Genomic DNA, 17,930 nt, shown 5'->3' with positions numbered 1-17,930 from the left:
TGCAGAGACACGATGTGAAGCATATTTATGATTGACATGAAGCATTTGAGCTGATTGACTTGCATATTTCTGGTTTCTCTTCTAAGTGTCCCCCTTTACTGTTTACAGTGTGACTCTGATGAGGTAAATCTCAAATAGCCACATACCAGGTCAAGCTTCACGTGTTAAGCATAACGGGAATCCTTTCAATAGACAAAGGGAAGCTATTTGGAGCCATTTCACGCATGATGTAAGGCAACTAGCTGAGGAAAAGGACGACGCCAGTGGGAGCCTCTCCCTCTCCGCCTCTGGAGAAGGAATGTCTCGTCCCACTCTTTCCTGTCATAACTGTGATGCGGAGCGAGGAAGTCAAAAGCTTCACGCGTGTTATGTTCTTCCTATGAAAGCACTCGAGTTAAAGTTTGGGCCAAAAAGTTTGTTCCAAGTTTACAGCCTCTGTGTTTTCAACAAACGAGTGGGTGAGTATAAGCCGCTCTGAACAGATCAGAAGAGAAGAGTCACGCTGTGATGAGAAGTCCATAAAAGGATCCATCATTGTAAACTTCAGAACAGAGCTTTGGGTTCTCACAAAGAAAGTGCTGAACAGTGAACATCCCTTCAACATTTCTCTGAAATACCTATCAAACATCAAGGTTGGAGATATTCCAGGTAACCAACATCTGAAACATTTTGATTATCACCCAAAGTCAACTCTTGATAAATCTTGTAGAAAAAATCTTTCAATAAATAATAAGACTATTTAAGTAGAATTTGTTTGGCCAGGTCTTCTAATCCTACTGAGCAGTGGTGACACCACAGTGCCCCCTGCTGTCGATTGATGAACCATCCAACCTATGGATGCTATAAATCAACCATGCACAGACTGGAACTCCCATTTTCAGCCAGTGGATCATTGTGACACCCTGGAGAGATGATTATTCTTCTGATGTGTGCTGTCACTGACATGCTCCCAGTGCATGTTGAGTGAATCAATGCTAAATGAGGAGATGTTTTGTATACATGATCAATTCTCGGGTGTCCTCTTAACTTAATAGGCTTTTTTGTTGTTGTGCGACTTCCATGGTTACCTGGCTACCGGAGAAATAGTGCAGTGACTGGAAGGTTATTCATTTCTGGATAAGATGAATGTGTAAACAAAAAAAACATTGCTGTTGCAATCCAAAAAGCTATGAAAAGGAAAGTTACAAATCGACAATGGAACTGAAACCAGCTTAAGCGACCGAATAGCAAATTGCATCTGAACTTTCTCTTCCATCAAGCCAACCATGAAATACGGGGCAGTGAAGGTTTTGTTCCACCTGGTATGCACCGAAAGCAGGCTCCTTAAAATGGATGAGACCTCACGGTTGTTAAATAACAAGAGGCCGCAATCTGATGTGGTGTGTTAACCTGCAGAAAATGCACACTAGCAGGGACGATGTGCAGTTTGGAAAACGGGAGAAGTGAACATACACACACACCAAAAAAAAAATACACACACACTCCAGATGAGACCACCTGTCTGTGTCGGAGCGCCACAGGCACCATCACCTGCTGGCGGGAAACAAAGTCTTTGATATTCATATCAACCTGCAGCTTCACACACTCCAATGTAATACTTCTCGCTCTCTTTTTTTTTTTTTTTTTTCTCTCAGTCCCAGACATAATAATGACACGACACAAAAGCCTAGCGTACAAATCTAGCAGACGGCTGGTTTGATCTAAAGAAAACACGGAACAAACTGCAAACTATGGCAGAGAATGAAAAGACAAGTGAGAGCGTGTCAAATCATTGAGACAGCGCAGGAAAGTTTTTGCCAAAAAGTAGAACAGCAATAAGAACACCATGCTAAGGCATCATAGAAAGAGTGCAATAGAGAGCAATATCTGCCAAGCGGTGGAGGGCCAGGCTCGAAAATATCCTGCCAAATTGCCAACCCCAAACATCTCCAACATGGCCAGGGGGCAAATCATGACCACCTTCTGCATCACAAGCAAAAAGGAGGACCCAGCTGGTGGTCGCGATAGAGTGGCGGCTAAAAGCGTCAGGGCAATTTAGCCTTATCTCAAAGTGCCCAGTACATAAAAGGCTACACACACAGGGATTTAAAAAAAAAAAAAAAAAAAAGCTACATCTGCACCAATATGATCTTTGTCCATTTTTTCATACTTTTCCCCAACTGTCCAATAAATGTTACAAGTGAAGCAAAACTGGTTTATTTACACGTGCAACAAAATAACAGTATCACAGACTCCGGGTAAAGATGTCAGCTTTTATTTGCTCCTTTATAGGAGAGACTTCAGACTTGTGAATGGCTTTTGCGTGGAAAGTCACAAATAAAAGGACACACACATGTTCACATAATGAGCAGGCCCCGAGGCTGTGGCACATCTGCAGCACGACAGACATAAGGCATTCATGCAAGGACTCGACATGTTGCGAGTAAAAGCGTACACGCTATTCACCGCATGGGGTAAGATTCTTGTCTTTTTGGGAAGAAAAAAAAAAAGACACAGTTTCTTAAAATGGCCCACCTTCAGATGCCCTCCAACACTGAATACATGCAGATTTGATTCAACTTGACTGCATCGATTTCATAAAAGAGGAGGATTCTTTTTGAGGCGTATATGAAATACAGTGACAGAATTTTTTTTTTTTTCATTCAAAGCCAAGCTAGCGCTGGTAGATGCATGTAAGCCTCCAGTATTAGAGAAACAGAACACAACGTAATCTGAAGAGCCCTTTCAAACGAGCGTACCCGGCTGGCGTGTGCCTGTCTGCAACAATATGCAAGCCTAAAGTGCTCACGACCGAGTTTAGCTCCTCAGCCTTGGCACCGCCTCCCTGCCTCCACGTGCCAGTGTCAACTTGAGCTCTCAACAGTGCCAACCGCCATGCCAGGCTCTGCTTAACTCACGGCCCGAGTGCCTGCTCTACAATCCGAGTGGGTCTCCTTCATTGGCTGAGTTATTCTGAATATGAAAAAAAATAGAGGAAGTGGGGGGGGCTCTTCAAAAAAAACAACAGTGGGAGATCAACTCCCTGCAGCCACACAGTGAGCCTATAGGATTTCAAAGAAACCCAGGTTGATGTCTTTGACCCTATTTTGGTCCCTATAGGGCCATCTGTAGAAAAGACAAAAACACTTCTCATCAGGGTCCGTGCAGCCCTTCAGGGCTCTATGATAGGGTGCCAGAAGCTCAGTCGGAGGGCCTGTATCTGTCATCTTCATTTATGGTTTGTCTCTGACCCAATTATTCTCCCCAGGGGCGAGCAGAGAACGGCACAGATAATAGGCTTGTTTGGCAAAATACCTACCCAGTCACTCGGACTAAAGAGGCCCTGACAGCTGTCAAGCAGGACAACCTTCTCTATTCATGGTGTCATTCTTTCACCCACATACGTTTTTGTTTTGTTTTTAAACACCAGACAGCATTGGGCTGAGTCGAAATGACGTCAATTAATTACAATGAAACTATTGTAATTTACTAATGTTGTACAAGGATAAAATGGCCAAGAGGCCATAGAGTTGTTGAAAGTAAATCCGGCGGTTCCCCTGATGGCGAGACGTACAAAGGCTGTGATTACATTGGCTATATCCCCTCTGTGAGGGATTATAACCATGTGAAGGCGGGAGCTGCTGAAAAGGAACAACAATCTTTCCCGACAAAGTGCGGCTACAAAATCGCCGAGCTAATAAACAAACAAAAAAGCAGGCGATACGTTTAAAGCCTTGGAGAGAAATTCAAGGGGGAAAAAAAATGCCTGCTGTTGCCCGTAAACATCTAAACAAAGCAGTGGAGATGAGAAGGATATTCTGCCTACATGCAGATTTGGAGCTGATAGATGTTCCTGCACTCAAATGTGTCTGAGGATGAGGGATCAAGAGTGTATATTTGTCAATATGTTTAAATGTGCAAGTCAAATTGATCCATATGGATGAATGAAGCTATATCATATTTGAATGACTTCCTTCCACACACACACAAACACACGTTGGTGATTAGTAATTAGTCTTTGATTTCCCCCAGCGGTGTTCTGGTACCTGGGGAACAGCTGACGGGACCCCGCTCGAGCCTCGACTAATTTCACTCACAGCATGATCTCGACCTAGAGCAGGTGCCCACTTGGTACCAATGGTGGTTGCCATGGCAATAGCAACTTCAGGGTCTAGGAAATTGCAAATTGACCACCATGGGATATAACAAGATGGATAATAAGAGCTATGAGATTTTAAGATCAGGGGATGTTTGAGAATATTTGTCATTTTTCACATGTCCTGGGTGTTGTTAGTCACATAAATGTTGAACAGAGGCTGTGATGTACCGAATTAAAATTCCTTGTTTGGCACGCTCAAACATGACGAATAAAAACTCTTGAATCTTGAAACTATGTGTCTGGTTCCTATTATAAACCTTTTCGTTAAAACTATTTTAATATGGAATATTGTAATGATATAAAGTATAATTTATTTCTACCCTCATCAAAAAAAAAAAAAAGAAATAATCAAGGACATTTGTACTCTGCAGAAGTTTCAACTCTACACCACTAAAAGCTGTATTATAGCGCCTCTTAGCGGTTTAAAAGTGTAAGAATTCAAGTCTCGTTTCTGGTCAAGGCCTCATCAGCTTTTGCACTAATGAGCATTTTCTAGTTACTACCCCTGAGGATTCAAGGAGGCATATCAATTAGCATCAGCGGGGAAAGGGCATCCTTATTCACCCCTGCTCATAATAAAGCAGATCCAGACACTAAGTCACAATGGCACTTTGTTGTTGCACATAAAAATAAAAACCAAATAATAATCAAATCCGACAAACCCCGCATACAAGGCTTGAATTTTATCCACAAAAGGCTCATTTCTTGCTTTTATTGAAAAACAAATAAAATGCACTTGTTGAATGCAGAGCAAGACTTACAAATGAGTCCTTGTAATTGTACAGTTAAAAAATAATCACCCATAATTAATTTAATTGATTTATTAACTCATTAACTCGTTTCCGAATCTAACATCTCTTACGTTATTGTTGCACCTATCATCGTGTATTTTCAATTAATGTCCAGCTGATGGCAGCAAAGAACAAAATAAAGCTGAAAACTGTGCAAGGAGCAGAAATATTTTCAGCAGGTTATGTTGAAAATAGCAAAACAATACCAGTAATTACTGTACTACAACAACACTATGAAATACTTGCACGCACTTGACTGCCGACCATTCTAAAGTATACCTTGACTCTCCTTGTCAGTCAATTACAGGATAGGCTAAAGTTAACCCAAATGAAGACATGCAGAATAGAAAATGGATTTATTTTTTATTTATGGATTTTAACTGCCTTCACATCTGCAACATCAGTGTTAGCTTTAACCCATTTAAATGAAGGAAAAGTCCTTTGTGAACTTCTTGTAAAATACAGAGAAACTAGGCCAGAGCTGATTGCCGATCAAAAGAACTGGACGGACTGGATTTACTACTACAACTACAAACGCACAAGAGGAACCATACGCCCACACAGTATGAATGCAAACTGTCCCACTATTGTAGACACATCCACAATACATCATAATATTATCGGAAATGCACAACACGAGAGGATCACGACATTTAACCTGGAGAACGAGTGGGTCTGCTGACATGAAGGAAGATAATGAGTCGCGAGGTTACTGTTGGCTTTGAATTTGAGGAGGAGGATCTTGAATGGAAATGGGCAACCAATTAAGTTGCTGGAGCACAAGTGTGATGTAACTTCTGTCAGGGGATCTTGTTAAAATGATAGCAGTTGAGTTTTGGACCTATTGCGGCTACGGATGGATTTGTTCAGTGGATGAATCAAAAATGCTTCATTGCTGTTTCCTTGATTTACATCCTGAAATATATGATATATTCAAGTCAAATGTTTATAATGTACAAAATAGGGGACCACACGAGCACCCTCTTGTGGACAAAACTGATATCACATATTTAAGCTATTGAATCTGAATAAATAACCTTCACAGTCATCTGTTCAGGTGATGCAATAGACAAAAAGCGGCAATTCATCACTGATTTTGCTTTTCCGGTGCCGCACACACACACACATACATGCACACTATTGACATCAATGGAGGAGTAGCAGGTGCAGGTGCAAAACAGATGCTCGGAGCCCTCAGCTCGTATGATTTGTAACCATGGCACCTAGGCATTATAATGAACCTCTACACACTCTTATTAACATTAAAGTCATGCTGAGAAACCGTTCATCCGATTAAGCTCCTAGAACATTAGAGTGGGTAACAAAACGAAATGTCTTTGTATATAATGTAAATTATTTTGTTCTACCACAGGCTTTCCTGCAGAATTTAATGTAAATAAAAGAGCCAGCAATATTAATAAACACCAATATGAAAACGATTTGTCTTATTTATATAAAGATTAGGACTTACCCTGTCTTTGTCATCCACCACATCACTAAGGACGTCATCCAGGTCAAGGATTCCGCCATCACGGTGTTCCAACCTGTGGACTTGGACCCAATAACTTGGATCCTGGAAACAGGAGAGAGAGAGAGATTTGAGTCAGAAAAATCTATTTGCAATTCATGTGCACAAGATTTGGGATGTTATCAGTGCCGGACAACGGTTGGCAAGGCAACAGATATTGGAATCAACTGATCTGATCATTATGTGGGTCATAAATGCGCCACTCAGTTGGCACATTGGGATATGTTCACGGATTGACCTTGTACTAGCTGTTATGAAATATTTTAATCTTCTGTATTAGTGGTGTCACGATACCAGAATTTCAGTAGTCGGTACCAATACCTGTGATTTACCACGATTCTTGATACTTATTCTGTACCACTGTAAAAAAATAAAAAATAAAAAATAAAAACAATCCACTTACTTTTAAAACCACTCATTTATTTAAAACTGCTTAAACTATATAGTCAATTTTATACATTAAAAAAAGAGCAGCAGTGCCATGGAGCCAATTTGGGACAAAAGTTTGATGAAGAGTGAGCCTCTGTCATCTGAGAGACTGTTTCCATACTTTGCTGCTGTTTTGGTTAGCAACAGAGTTTCAATGGGAACAATGCTATCTATGTCCTTTAGTTGGTTTCAAGTATGCAAAATAATTGCAGAGTCAAACCATTTCAGCATTTCTTTTTCGTTCTGACTCCGACCAGCTTAAAGTCTTCACGCACCGAACCATTGAAGGCAATTTGGACAAGAGGATAAAGAGAAAGCAATGAGCGAGAAGACTTTTCCTTCCATCCTCATGTTAGGAAAGACTCCCCTCGCTCTTTGTCCTGTTGTGTTCCTCCCCTCTGTCTGTTTGTTTTCTTCAGCCTTTTCTCTTCTCCAAACTGAGCTATCTTTGGGTCTGTGGTCAAATGCCTTCAGGCTCTGTTTTACTTAACTCCACTCTGGTTCACCAGGAAAAAATGGTCCAACTCATGAAAGGAATGCTGGTGTGTTCAAATGTTTTTAGGGGGTTATAAGGGAGGAAAATGTGGTAAGTCCCGAAACAGAAGAGGAAGAGAACATTGTTGACGTTTACATTACAGTTGCACGATATGATTAAATTCACCTCATACAGGTGTCTCAATATTTCTGCTCAAAAAAGTGAACCAAGGGCAAAATACTGCCATATGTCAATTTGGCATAGGCCTCATCCTGGCTTGTTCTTGAAATGGATTACTTTTGAGAGCAGCTCAGCCACAAAAAAAAAAACATAATCCCGAAGACACACTTGTGGAGCTGAAAGAACATGAGCAGACACAGTTTGGATTTGACATGCTTGAAGCCATGTCGGAGCTTTACAAACCGGGACTGCTTTGCCATGAAAAATAATAGAGCCAAGGGCTCATTACAAAAACCAGAAGCAAACTTCACCACTTAAAGTCCATTCAGGTCAAGAGCGACAAATTTGAAATATTGATTACCTCTGCAAAGGCTTATTGTTTTTATTTTTCACATCTTTGAGTGTTTATTGTTTTGCTCATCTCGCCATGTCGACCTCTTTTTTTTTTTTTTTTTTTTAAACTGCAAGCTTGAAACTATGTATTCATTCGTGTAAGCGGGACACCATCACACTTGACTTGAAAGGTGACACAGGTTATCTGTCACACATCCAAGCACAAAACACAATAACTAGCAGGACAAAAGCTCTTTTCACTCTATTATCTACGTCTTTATACCGCAGCAGATTTCCTGTCCTCCTCGAAACATCCACAGAAGCTTGTGCCCTGTGGTGATTCAGTGACGGGAGGAGTGAGAAAGAGAACATGTGCTTGTGAATTTTTCTAAATCCCGGCTGTTGCGATTCCCACTGAAACCGCAAGTGGATTTTCTGCTGCAACTGCTGAGCAGGACCTCGTGGCGCAACGGTAGCGCGTCTGACTCCAGATCAGAAGGTTGCGTGTTCAAATCACGTCGGGGTCATTCTTTTGAAAGACGATCACTCCCTGTAGTGGATTTCGAAACTGGTGATTGCATCTGGAAAAAAAACATGCAGGGAGACTTTGCGATAGAAAGGACAATCGTTTGAAGATAGTATCAGCAAGCTCTCCTTTGTCAACTGGGTGAGATCTGATTTCTTGATTATGAGGTAAACAGAAGAATAATGCTCAAAGAAACATTGCTCATCACGAGAGCAAACACGTAAAGCAAGTCTAGAAATTCACATAACTAAACGTAACCGGGCTCCTCTCAAGTAAATCAGCAACTCATGGTGAGAGAAGGAAACTAGAGGACCAATTTGATACCCCTATTACGTGCATGGTAATAAATCTGTCACCACAAAAAAAATAAAAATAAAAAAAAAGCAGAAGCCACTAAGGCATAACCACTAAAGTCATCACAGTGTAATCATTTTTAAAGATTAACTTTGCCACTTTTCAGGGTGAGTACAGTGGAGGAATGTAAAAGTTCCCATTATCATTCTTTTTTTTTTTTTAAATACTAGACAAACCCTGAGACTGAGAAAATAGCAAAGTGGTTGAAACGATTTTCAAGTTGACACAGGATCTAATGATCTTGTGTGTATATTACAAAACAAGGTTGGAGAATTGAACTGAGCGAGCCATTCACACGACAAAAATGTGAAACCGCTATCCTGTGATTTCTGAACTATGGGTGTTCCAACCTCCCGGTGACTCAGCAGCTCCAACCAGTAGTCCAACCTGTCAGCCGCCCACTTTCAGAGTTTTGAGCTTTACAGCACAATGCAAACAGTTTTTGTTTTGTTTTTAGACCACAGCTCACTTCCAAACAAATATTAACCAAAGGGAAACTATCCAATTACTTTTAAAGAAATTCAAAGTCTAAAACAGTTTGACCTTTTGATCCTCAACACTCTAGATGATTACAGAACATAGCGAACTCGACATCTGGTGCATATAAACAAAATAAACTGCGTGGTGACTCAACAGGAGCTAGAATTACTGCGGCAGACAGAGATGATGGCAACGAGGTGGTTGCTTAATGACACATCATTAAGGCAATTTGAGAATCAACCTATGGGTCAGGCTAAGCTTTTTATTTTTTTGGGGCTATGTCTTTTAATATACCTCACCATCTTACAGCAAGGTGCAATAGAAACAGTCGAGGCACCATTTGCTGCAAACACACTTCAATACCCCGATGATGGAAATTAAAACATCATGAATGAGTCAACAATGCGATTTAAGTGGCTATTAGAGGAAAGAAGCAGAAGGTGGGTTTCGTGTTACAGAGAAAGGTTTTAGCTTCGAATCCCGGAGGGAGACGTTGCGTTTAAGCCATCTGCTCATCCAAAGAACTCGAACTTGAATGGTCAGATTTCTCGCAGATGTGATGACTTGGCAAATTATAAATATGGTTTACTTTGGAAATTTGGAAAGAAATCCCACCTCTGTAATCACAAAACTCCCACTCCCTTTTATCCATCTACTTTCTATTCTGATCATGCTAGTCCAATTTGTGAGGAACTGGAGCCCATCCCAGTTGATTTCAAGCAAAAAGGCAGATGATGCCTTGGGCAGGTCACCACCGGCTAATTACAGGCTTCATAGAGACGGACGGACAACTGAGTGGGAGCTGAGTGCACAGATGTCAGGCGAGTGAACTCGGTGACTCAAAAGTGTATTTTAAAAATAATACTTTAATTGGTTAATTGACCCCTTGGTTGATTAAAGAAATTTAAATAACTAGCTCACATACTTTAAAGGCAAAAATATATTTTAAGACCTTAAGGTGAACTCATACTAGAAATATGGTCCAGTGCACTTGGCAAAAATGTTGAATCTGATTTGTGAGAAAATCAGAACATGTTATCCCATGTTATTCTCGAGTCTACATAATTCCTGAGATTAATTTGGGGAAATGCAACATCTTGGAAGCATTTGATGCCTGTAAAGTCAAAAAGGTTGACGATGACTTTTGGCATGTTCACAACCCGGCTTCATTTTAGCATGGCTTGTATTCATGATGTTGGTTTATGATGATTGAATTCACACCGTGGATTAAAAAGAAGCAGAATTTCAAATGTCCCTGCTACCTCATTGAATTTAATACAGAAAAGAAAGAAATAACAGTGATCATCAAAGCACAGAAAGTCTCTTGGTTCAGCTTCAAAATCATCACTCTCTAATCTACCACGCGGCCGTTACTCCTCTAACTATAACATCATATTTTTAGCAGAGCAGAACCAGTGGCTTCAGATGGTTTGAATTACTTCCCCACCGGAAAAGCAGCTGGAACACTTGCGGAGCAAAAAAAAAAACCAGTGGGCAATATTGAGGATGTCATGTCTGTAGGCTGCGAATTAGCTCCTCCCCATCTTTGAACATGCTCTTCTCCGTTGCCCGCTAATGGACTGACCATTCAAGCTTCAGAGCACGTCAATGCATTGAACCACTTATTTCGAAGCTCATATTTCATTTATATGCCCTCTAGTGACCAAAGTCATTCCACCCTGCTACTCACAGATTCTCTGTGAACTGTAAATCAAGAATATTAAAAAAAAAAATTGAGATGATTAGATTATGCTTGACCCAGACATAATATTTGACTTCAGTGATTATATCGGTTTGACAACTATTCTCATCAAGACCACCAATGTTGATGATGGCAGGCGTGGTGTGAAAATAAAAGAGAGAAAATGGCACGGAGCCATGTGGTGGTGAGAAGATGATGTGGAAATGGTGACGGGTCTCCTTTTGTGGTCTACTGGTGGGGTTGAAGAACTGCACATGCCACCACCCTGGATGATTCAAAACAGAAGTTTTAAAAGTCTCCCGGGACTACGCGTGATAAATATAAAGCACTAAGAAAGATCGTATATAACGAGCAAAATTAGTGGAAGGAAAGAAGAAGTTGGTCAAGTTTCTGCTGAGTCAGCCAGGAAGGATCTCTGAGGGCTTTTTCCAAAAATCTGCCTTTCTGGAATGATCAAAAATAGCTTAGTAAACTGAAAAATAAAAGTTTCTAGAAAATAAAAGTTGCACTGGTTGAGTGTGACTCACTCTTAGGACTAATATGGTTTATTGTGCTATGTAGTTAATTCACACAGAGGTGTAGTATTCACACTTGAGCTGAGATGTGAACTCTGGCAAACACACCAAGTTGCAGGGAAATTGGAAGTTTTCGGTCAAGGAGATTGTTCCGGAAAAAAAAAAGGGGCAATGAAAGCTTTAGAGTGCTGCAGGCCTCACTTGTATGCAAAGGAAATGCATTTGGTTGAAAGGCAGAGTGACTGTTGACAGTGAGCAAGAAACCGGCTCGACCAGGTCAATCACACACCCACACACACACACACACACACACACACACACAAACACACTCGTCCTCTCTACAGGATGCCGCTCAGGCATTCCGTGACAAAACCGAATAATTACCGAGGAGGTCTCAGTGAGTGACAGATGTGTTAGACAGATGGGGGAGGTTTACACAGTCTTGTTATTCAAATTCATTTGCTTAAGAATGCGTAATAAGGGTCCTTTAATGTGACGTAATATAATGGATACCCGCTGACGTTTACTTCGAAATTGTCACGATCATAAACTGTGTAAAGTAATCACGCACATAGTAGTCTCAACATGTTGGAAAAATATGGCAGGTGCATTTTCCATGACTTAACTCTAGGGAAACTGCACACCTTGTGTAGGTGGATATTTTTGAAGACTTATATATGAGCTTGTTGGAAACAAAACATCTCTGATCCTTATAAATGGAGGTAAACATCTTTGGCCTTTCAGAAAAAAAAGGCAAGAAAAGACTTGTTATAAGAAGCCAATAGAAACTGGGGATGACGAATAATTGCCTTGGTGATATAATAGTGAAATGATGAAACAGTACCTTGCTTGTTATAAGACGCAGTAATAAATTCCAAATCTTCCTAAGAAATATTGTTTTGGAAGAGAGAGGCTTAAAGCTCCATAGAAAAACCCACCGCAAACTTATTCCACATTTATTAGCCGTACGGCGACAGAAATATAGTTCAGCATCGTGCCAAATTTTACCTATCACTCGGCACATGAGGTACTGCTGAGTTTGGAATATGTCGGTCCAAACGACTGAATTTTCCTGACAGTGCCGCCAACAAAACCATGCACATATCAAGGAAGTATTTTTTTTTTTCTCCAACAGCCTTGAGCATGTATTTTCCATTTGACAGCTTAGTGTGCATGTTTGAGAGGATATTATGGTGGGCAGATGTTTGGCAGAGCTTACATGGTTACATTTGGACAAATCCAAGTCATCTTGTATAAAATGAGCTGAAAAGAAAATTTAACTCATGGAAAATGGCCTTGAGCGATACAAAAGATAGATAGAAATGTATTTGTTTTCATTTATTTATTTCTTTATTTTAATTTTATTTATTATTATCCATCCATTATTTGAACCTTTTTTAATCGAACAGATAACAACTTGAAAAAGTCACTTAAGGGCTTCAAATGAATGATAATTAACAATGAATATTCAATGAATAATGGAATGGAATGCCTCTAAGAATAACCCAGTTTAGAATAGTAGAGCAACTCCGAATAGAAATTAATACGTTTACGGGTGTGATTGCCTTTAGTGCACGATTGTAATTTAAATGACCTAAATTCTAATGACTTAACTAGCTCTGCTGCTTTAAATCTTATGAACGCAAAGTAGTGCTTGGGCTGGATTACCTGATAGTGACACACCTTTTTCTCAACCATATACTGTATATGTTTACCCAAAAGAAAAGGTGAACATTTACAATGGCCCTTTTAAGGGTCGGTGAACTCTGTTGCAACTGCAATCACGCTTGCAGAAAATCAGCTGCCGGCAAAACGTTGGATGACACCCAAGAGGGCCTGGCCTGTCATTTCGTGTCAAAACAAACCACATAGCTGACTTTTGCTAGGACTTGCTTATTTCGCTTACATCCAGCTTTAGGTGGGAAAACGTTACCTCGCAGAAATGTAAGATGAGAAAAACAACTGAAAAATAAAATGGGAAGAACTGCAATAGTCCAGAAGTTACCTCCCAAGAAAAAACGGAATAATCAACAGTACTGTCCATTGAGACATCTCAATTACTATATATATAGAATATATGACTGTGATTCATGTTACATTGTCTGTCTACATCAGTTGCGGCACCATTTGTAGACAGTCCTTTAACATTTATAACACAGCAACTTAAAGGCTATTTAGCACTAGCATTAGACATCAGGTTTAACACAACACTACCATAATACATCACTAAATAAAAAGCCACAATTGTAATAATTCCGATAAAAATGTGTTTATTGTTTTGAGAAATAGTCTAATAAGCCTTACGCGCTTACACAAGTGCATGTCTGTTCTATTGTAATCTTTCTAACCGTACTGGTTAATAATTAAACTGGATTCTCTGACCCATTTGGCTTCTCATAGGACGCTGGAACTCCTGTTTTATGTCTCTTATCACCGTACACTTGCTGAGAAAAAAAAAAGTCACCCAAATATCCTGATATACTGTCCTTGTATGTAGCCAGAAAAAAAAAAAAAAACATCATGCAAAGACTTGGCATGGCAGCACTATTTGGCACTATTACACGTGGCTTGCTGCATTTGGCAAGAGTTACCAGAAATCCTTGCAGCTTTGCATGCAACACTCAAGCTCAACCCCGAATTGAGAGTTCCTCATGTCTGCTGCGCCGTTGAGTCTCTCACAAGTCGTTGCACGCCTGTGCTCTCGCCGCCACCTCTACAGCACGTGTGCAACTGTTTTGTGTACACATGAGTGGCATTCTAGACTGAGGGGAGGCCCTGAAATGCCCTCACCTTGACCCTGAAGTTAGACACTGTTTGATAAAGATAAGGGCCTGGCTGTGGTGTCATTGATCTTAAAGCCGGTCGACGGCGTGGGGGATCCCGCAAACGATTCAGGCGAGTAGAGAGATGGAAGTTGTATGAGGATAATGAGAGGTTACAGAGTCCACACTTCACTCCTATCTCGTGGCAGAAATGAATTTTCTTATGTTTGACCAGAAGTCTGAACTTATCCGTCCTCAATTAGCATCCATCACACATCCTGAGACGCCATTGTTTGAACGGCCGTAATCAACTGGTTGCTTTTGGATGGTTTTTCTGCATGCGTGTGAAACTGTATCCAAAAGGGCTTCAATGATTTGTGTTACGGTCTACATTTACAGTACCACAGCCTCGATCGATGGACTAGTCTCTGCTATTCTGCTGAGCCACAGGAAATGATGCACTGGGAAATGAATACAGGAATAGAATCTATCAGGGACATTGTTATTCAAAATACATATAATGGAGGACTGCATATGAAATATATTATTTGCTGTGGATGCTGTGAAATGCAGCTGGTGCAAGGACCCACATTGAATGATTTTAATACCATTTTTGATGACAATGTTACAACATTACAATGTTTAGGCAATTTTCTTTTATGTGGAAATCAATTATTACAAAGGCCTTCTGCTTAAGTCGGCACAATCACTGACACTAAAAGAAAGCCTTCGAAAGCTCCCACAGAAGAACTGAGATAGAAAAGCAAAAGCTAAAGTTTTTGCATCCATGTACATACTTCTAATAAATCTCATAAACTGCAACTTTAGAAGGCGGATTATGCTTTAATGCTTTGTCAGCTCTGAGAACATTTTAAACTCTCAAGTGACTCTCCATACAAGCGATTATGTCTTCCAGAGGCCCAAAGGGCTTAACGGACCTGTTGCAGATGGCCATGTTCTCCGGGAGCCAACGATTCTCCATTTACAATACCACAGCACGGATCAATGGTCCAGTCGCTTCTATTCTGCTGAGCCGCGGAAAACTATTAAGGGAAAGTGCGATGGATGTGTCAGAGGAAGTCCTTATTAAGAATGAATGTTGATATGCAGTATTTCATTACTGTTTTAGTCAATGAAAATGCTAAGGCACTACTTACTTTAAATTCATTTACTAAGTGGATTTGAAAAGAAAGCCACAAGAAACTTCTGGGGGGGGGGGGATGGGGGGAGCGATGGGGTCTTTTCAGGTTTGGAACAGGGGGTCCGCATTCCAACATGAAGCTTGAATATGCTCCAAAACGTGGTTAGCGTTTAAAAGAGGGCAATGAGTGTCTACTTAAGTGGGATTTGTTTTTACACTCACTGGCCGCATTATTAGGTACCCCTGCATGATTCAAAGGGATAATTATATTGATGGTGGTGGAAACTAAGTAGAAATACTTTACTGGGATATTTAAGTAGATTTTTCAGGTATATGTACTTGTGTATTTTTTTAACTCCATACATTTGCGGTGCATCTTGCAAGTGAGAAAAAAAAAAAGAAAAAAGTATTCAGATACATCTTATCAAATTGTATATCCGTCGTCAATTGCGTCAAACGCCAATTGATCGTTTAGTCATTCAGGTGCGCTCCTATTCAGTTTGTAACCAAATTCATGACACCTGCACGCAAGAATGTTACGTGCATGTTACGTTCCGCTTTCCGAGTACATTAATTGCACAAATACTTCCACCAGTTTCAATCAACATGCTTTCGTTTCGGGCAGTTTTTCTAATTGTGCAACCAAATTCTGCGCGCAATTGCGCCGTTTTTGCAAGATGCATATTCCAGTCATCAGCTGAGTCCAAAAGTGGCCATCGGGAGGGGGTCCACGTTGGCTGTTTACTCACGCTATGCGCTCTTAAACCATCGCTTCTCTTTATTTGCCCAACAAAAGTCGCCATGTTTCGGCTCCAGTTGCGGCTGAGGTCGCCCTGCCTCGGAGCGAGACGTTGCACATGCACAAAGTGACGTTCTGGTTATTCTTACCTTTGCGATCGCCCTTTTGTATCTCATGGCCGCTTGTTCGACGAGACTGGTGACTTTAATATTTCCATCCCCGCACGGGACAACCACACGGGTCCGTCCAAAACACACGGTCACCTTCATTTCCTCGTTAATTCCAAAGAGGAAAAAGACGCTGCGTAAAAAGGACGCAAACCATCCCTGGAAGCGTTGGGGAAGCGCAAAAATCTCCCCCGCTGCGTTGTGGAAGAATACGTTCGAGTGAAATGCGTGCAGAACTCCAACAAGAAATCCAGTTACTGCTGTGACCGACTAACTGGGTGGCGTCCTCCTCTTTAGTGTTGACTCACTTCACAGAAACTTCCCAGCCGAGCGGCTTCTCAGCGGGGAGCGCACAGCTGACATGACGCTGCGAGGGTCGTCCACATGTTGGAGCAAGCATTAGGAATGTCTCTTGTGCACAACCAGCAGGGCTGGCAAAAGCACTCGCGCTCTGAATTTAACCCTTTAACAACCAATATAAACTGGGATTTTTTTTACATTTGGCCAGTTAAAAGCAGTGACGTCACAAGGACTATCTTTTCGGGAGGTTGCCCTCCTGAAATATTCCAAAGTGCAACCATTTTTTTTCTTCCAGAATGTATTTTTTTTTTTATTTATTCCGATAAATGATAATAAATTGGTTAAGTAACCCCAGTGTGTTGTTATCCAATCCAATTTGTTCTACTAGTTTTAATACTATGGCTTTATCATGGGAAGTCTAGTCCATGTTTTGTCTGCAACCTTGTTTACATTTGCAGGTTGCGCCTCTGTGAGGTTTGGCCGATAATAAAATAACAATAATAATAATTATAGCAACAGCCAACTCAAAGTAAAGAATGGTAGGATGAGCATGTGAAAGTTTTTATAAAGTTGGATATTCTGCTCCACAAGTGACTGAGCACTAAGTTGCTCCTACATAAGTTGTTTTTATATTTCAGACAGATTTTTCTTTTTGAGGGGGGACATGTCTGTAATGTCTGGTAACAGGTTACAAACTCACAGTATGATCAGGGAATTTACTGGTTATTATTTTTGTGTAAAATAGGATGCTTGAATTATTAAACGGCGATGCAGAATAAAATCTGTCCCAGGACTGATATGCAGTGTGACCTAATTTACTATTGAAATCACGAATCCCTTCTCTGGCTTCCTTCTTCCACGCTTTTTGTGATACACTGTGGCACAAGCATTAAAGAAAAATGTCATCCAACAATTAAAAACGCATTTTAAAGATTGAAGCAAATCCTTCTGACTGACAAACTATGTTAGGAATGCAAATAGATGATGGTGCACTTCCATCAAGGTCAAGTTCAGACCCAAACATAATGATTGTTTCAATCCAGGCTGTGCAGAGCCTTCAAATGTTTCTGGAAAATCAGGTTGATTGCTGTTACATGCACACGGCACTTTGTTTTAGAGTTACAAGGTGGGAACAATAATTTAAGATCAGGGAAAGAGGCTTGGCTAATTTTGAAAAGTCTGTAAATTCATATTACCTATTTAATTGAAATAAGCAAGCAACATAAGCTATTTCAGGCTGCTTTTAAGTTAGGGCATGTCTGGAGTAGACATTTGGGATTACCCCACAGTTGTCCCACGGGACCTGAAAATGATTCAGGTAAGTGCCTCAACCGGTTTGTTCTATTGATTTTTATTTGACATCCCATTTC

The 17,930-nt window shown here is 40.6% G+C and overlaps 1 protein-coding gene and 1 non-coding gene across 5 annotated transcripts in view; one reads left to right on the top strand and one right to left on the bottom strand.

The window, feature by feature from the left end:
* LOC147041697 (partitioning defective 3 homolog) overlaps positions 1–16,672 on the bottom strand; it is a 126,125-nt gene extending 109,453 nt beyond the window's left edge. For all 4 annotated transcript variants that reach the window (XM_085938543.1, XM_085938544.1, XM_085938545.1 and 1 more), the window contains exons 1-2: positions 16,243–16,672; positions 6,401–6,502 (exon numbers count right to left, since the gene is read on the bottom strand). In XM_085938543.1, the coding sequence (XP_085794669.1) occupies positions 6,401–6,502; positions 16,243–16,362 (222 nt within the window). In that variant the 5' untranslated portion in view covers positions 16,363–16,672. The remainder of the gene's footprint in view (positions 1–6,400; positions 6,503–16,242) is intronic.
* Positions 8,330–8,401, top strand: trnaw-cca (transfer RNA tryptophan (anticodon CCA)). The gene has a single exon. It is a non-coding gene; the product is annotated as a tRNA-Trp (tRNA).
* Positions 16,673–17,930: the final 1,258 nt, after the last annotated feature.

This window comes from Syngnathus leptorhynchus, chromosome 19, assembly GCF_054491065.1.
Source record: "Syngnathus leptorhynchus isolate UIUO chromosome 19, UIUO_Slep, whole genome shotgun sequence".
Lineage (NCBI taxonomy): Eukaryota > Metazoa > Chordata > Actinopteri > Syngnathiformes > Syngnathidae > Syngnathus > Syngnathus leptorhynchus.
The sequence above is the reverse complement of the archived record's forward strand: the minus strand, read 5'-3'. Positions and strand labels throughout refer to the sequence as shown.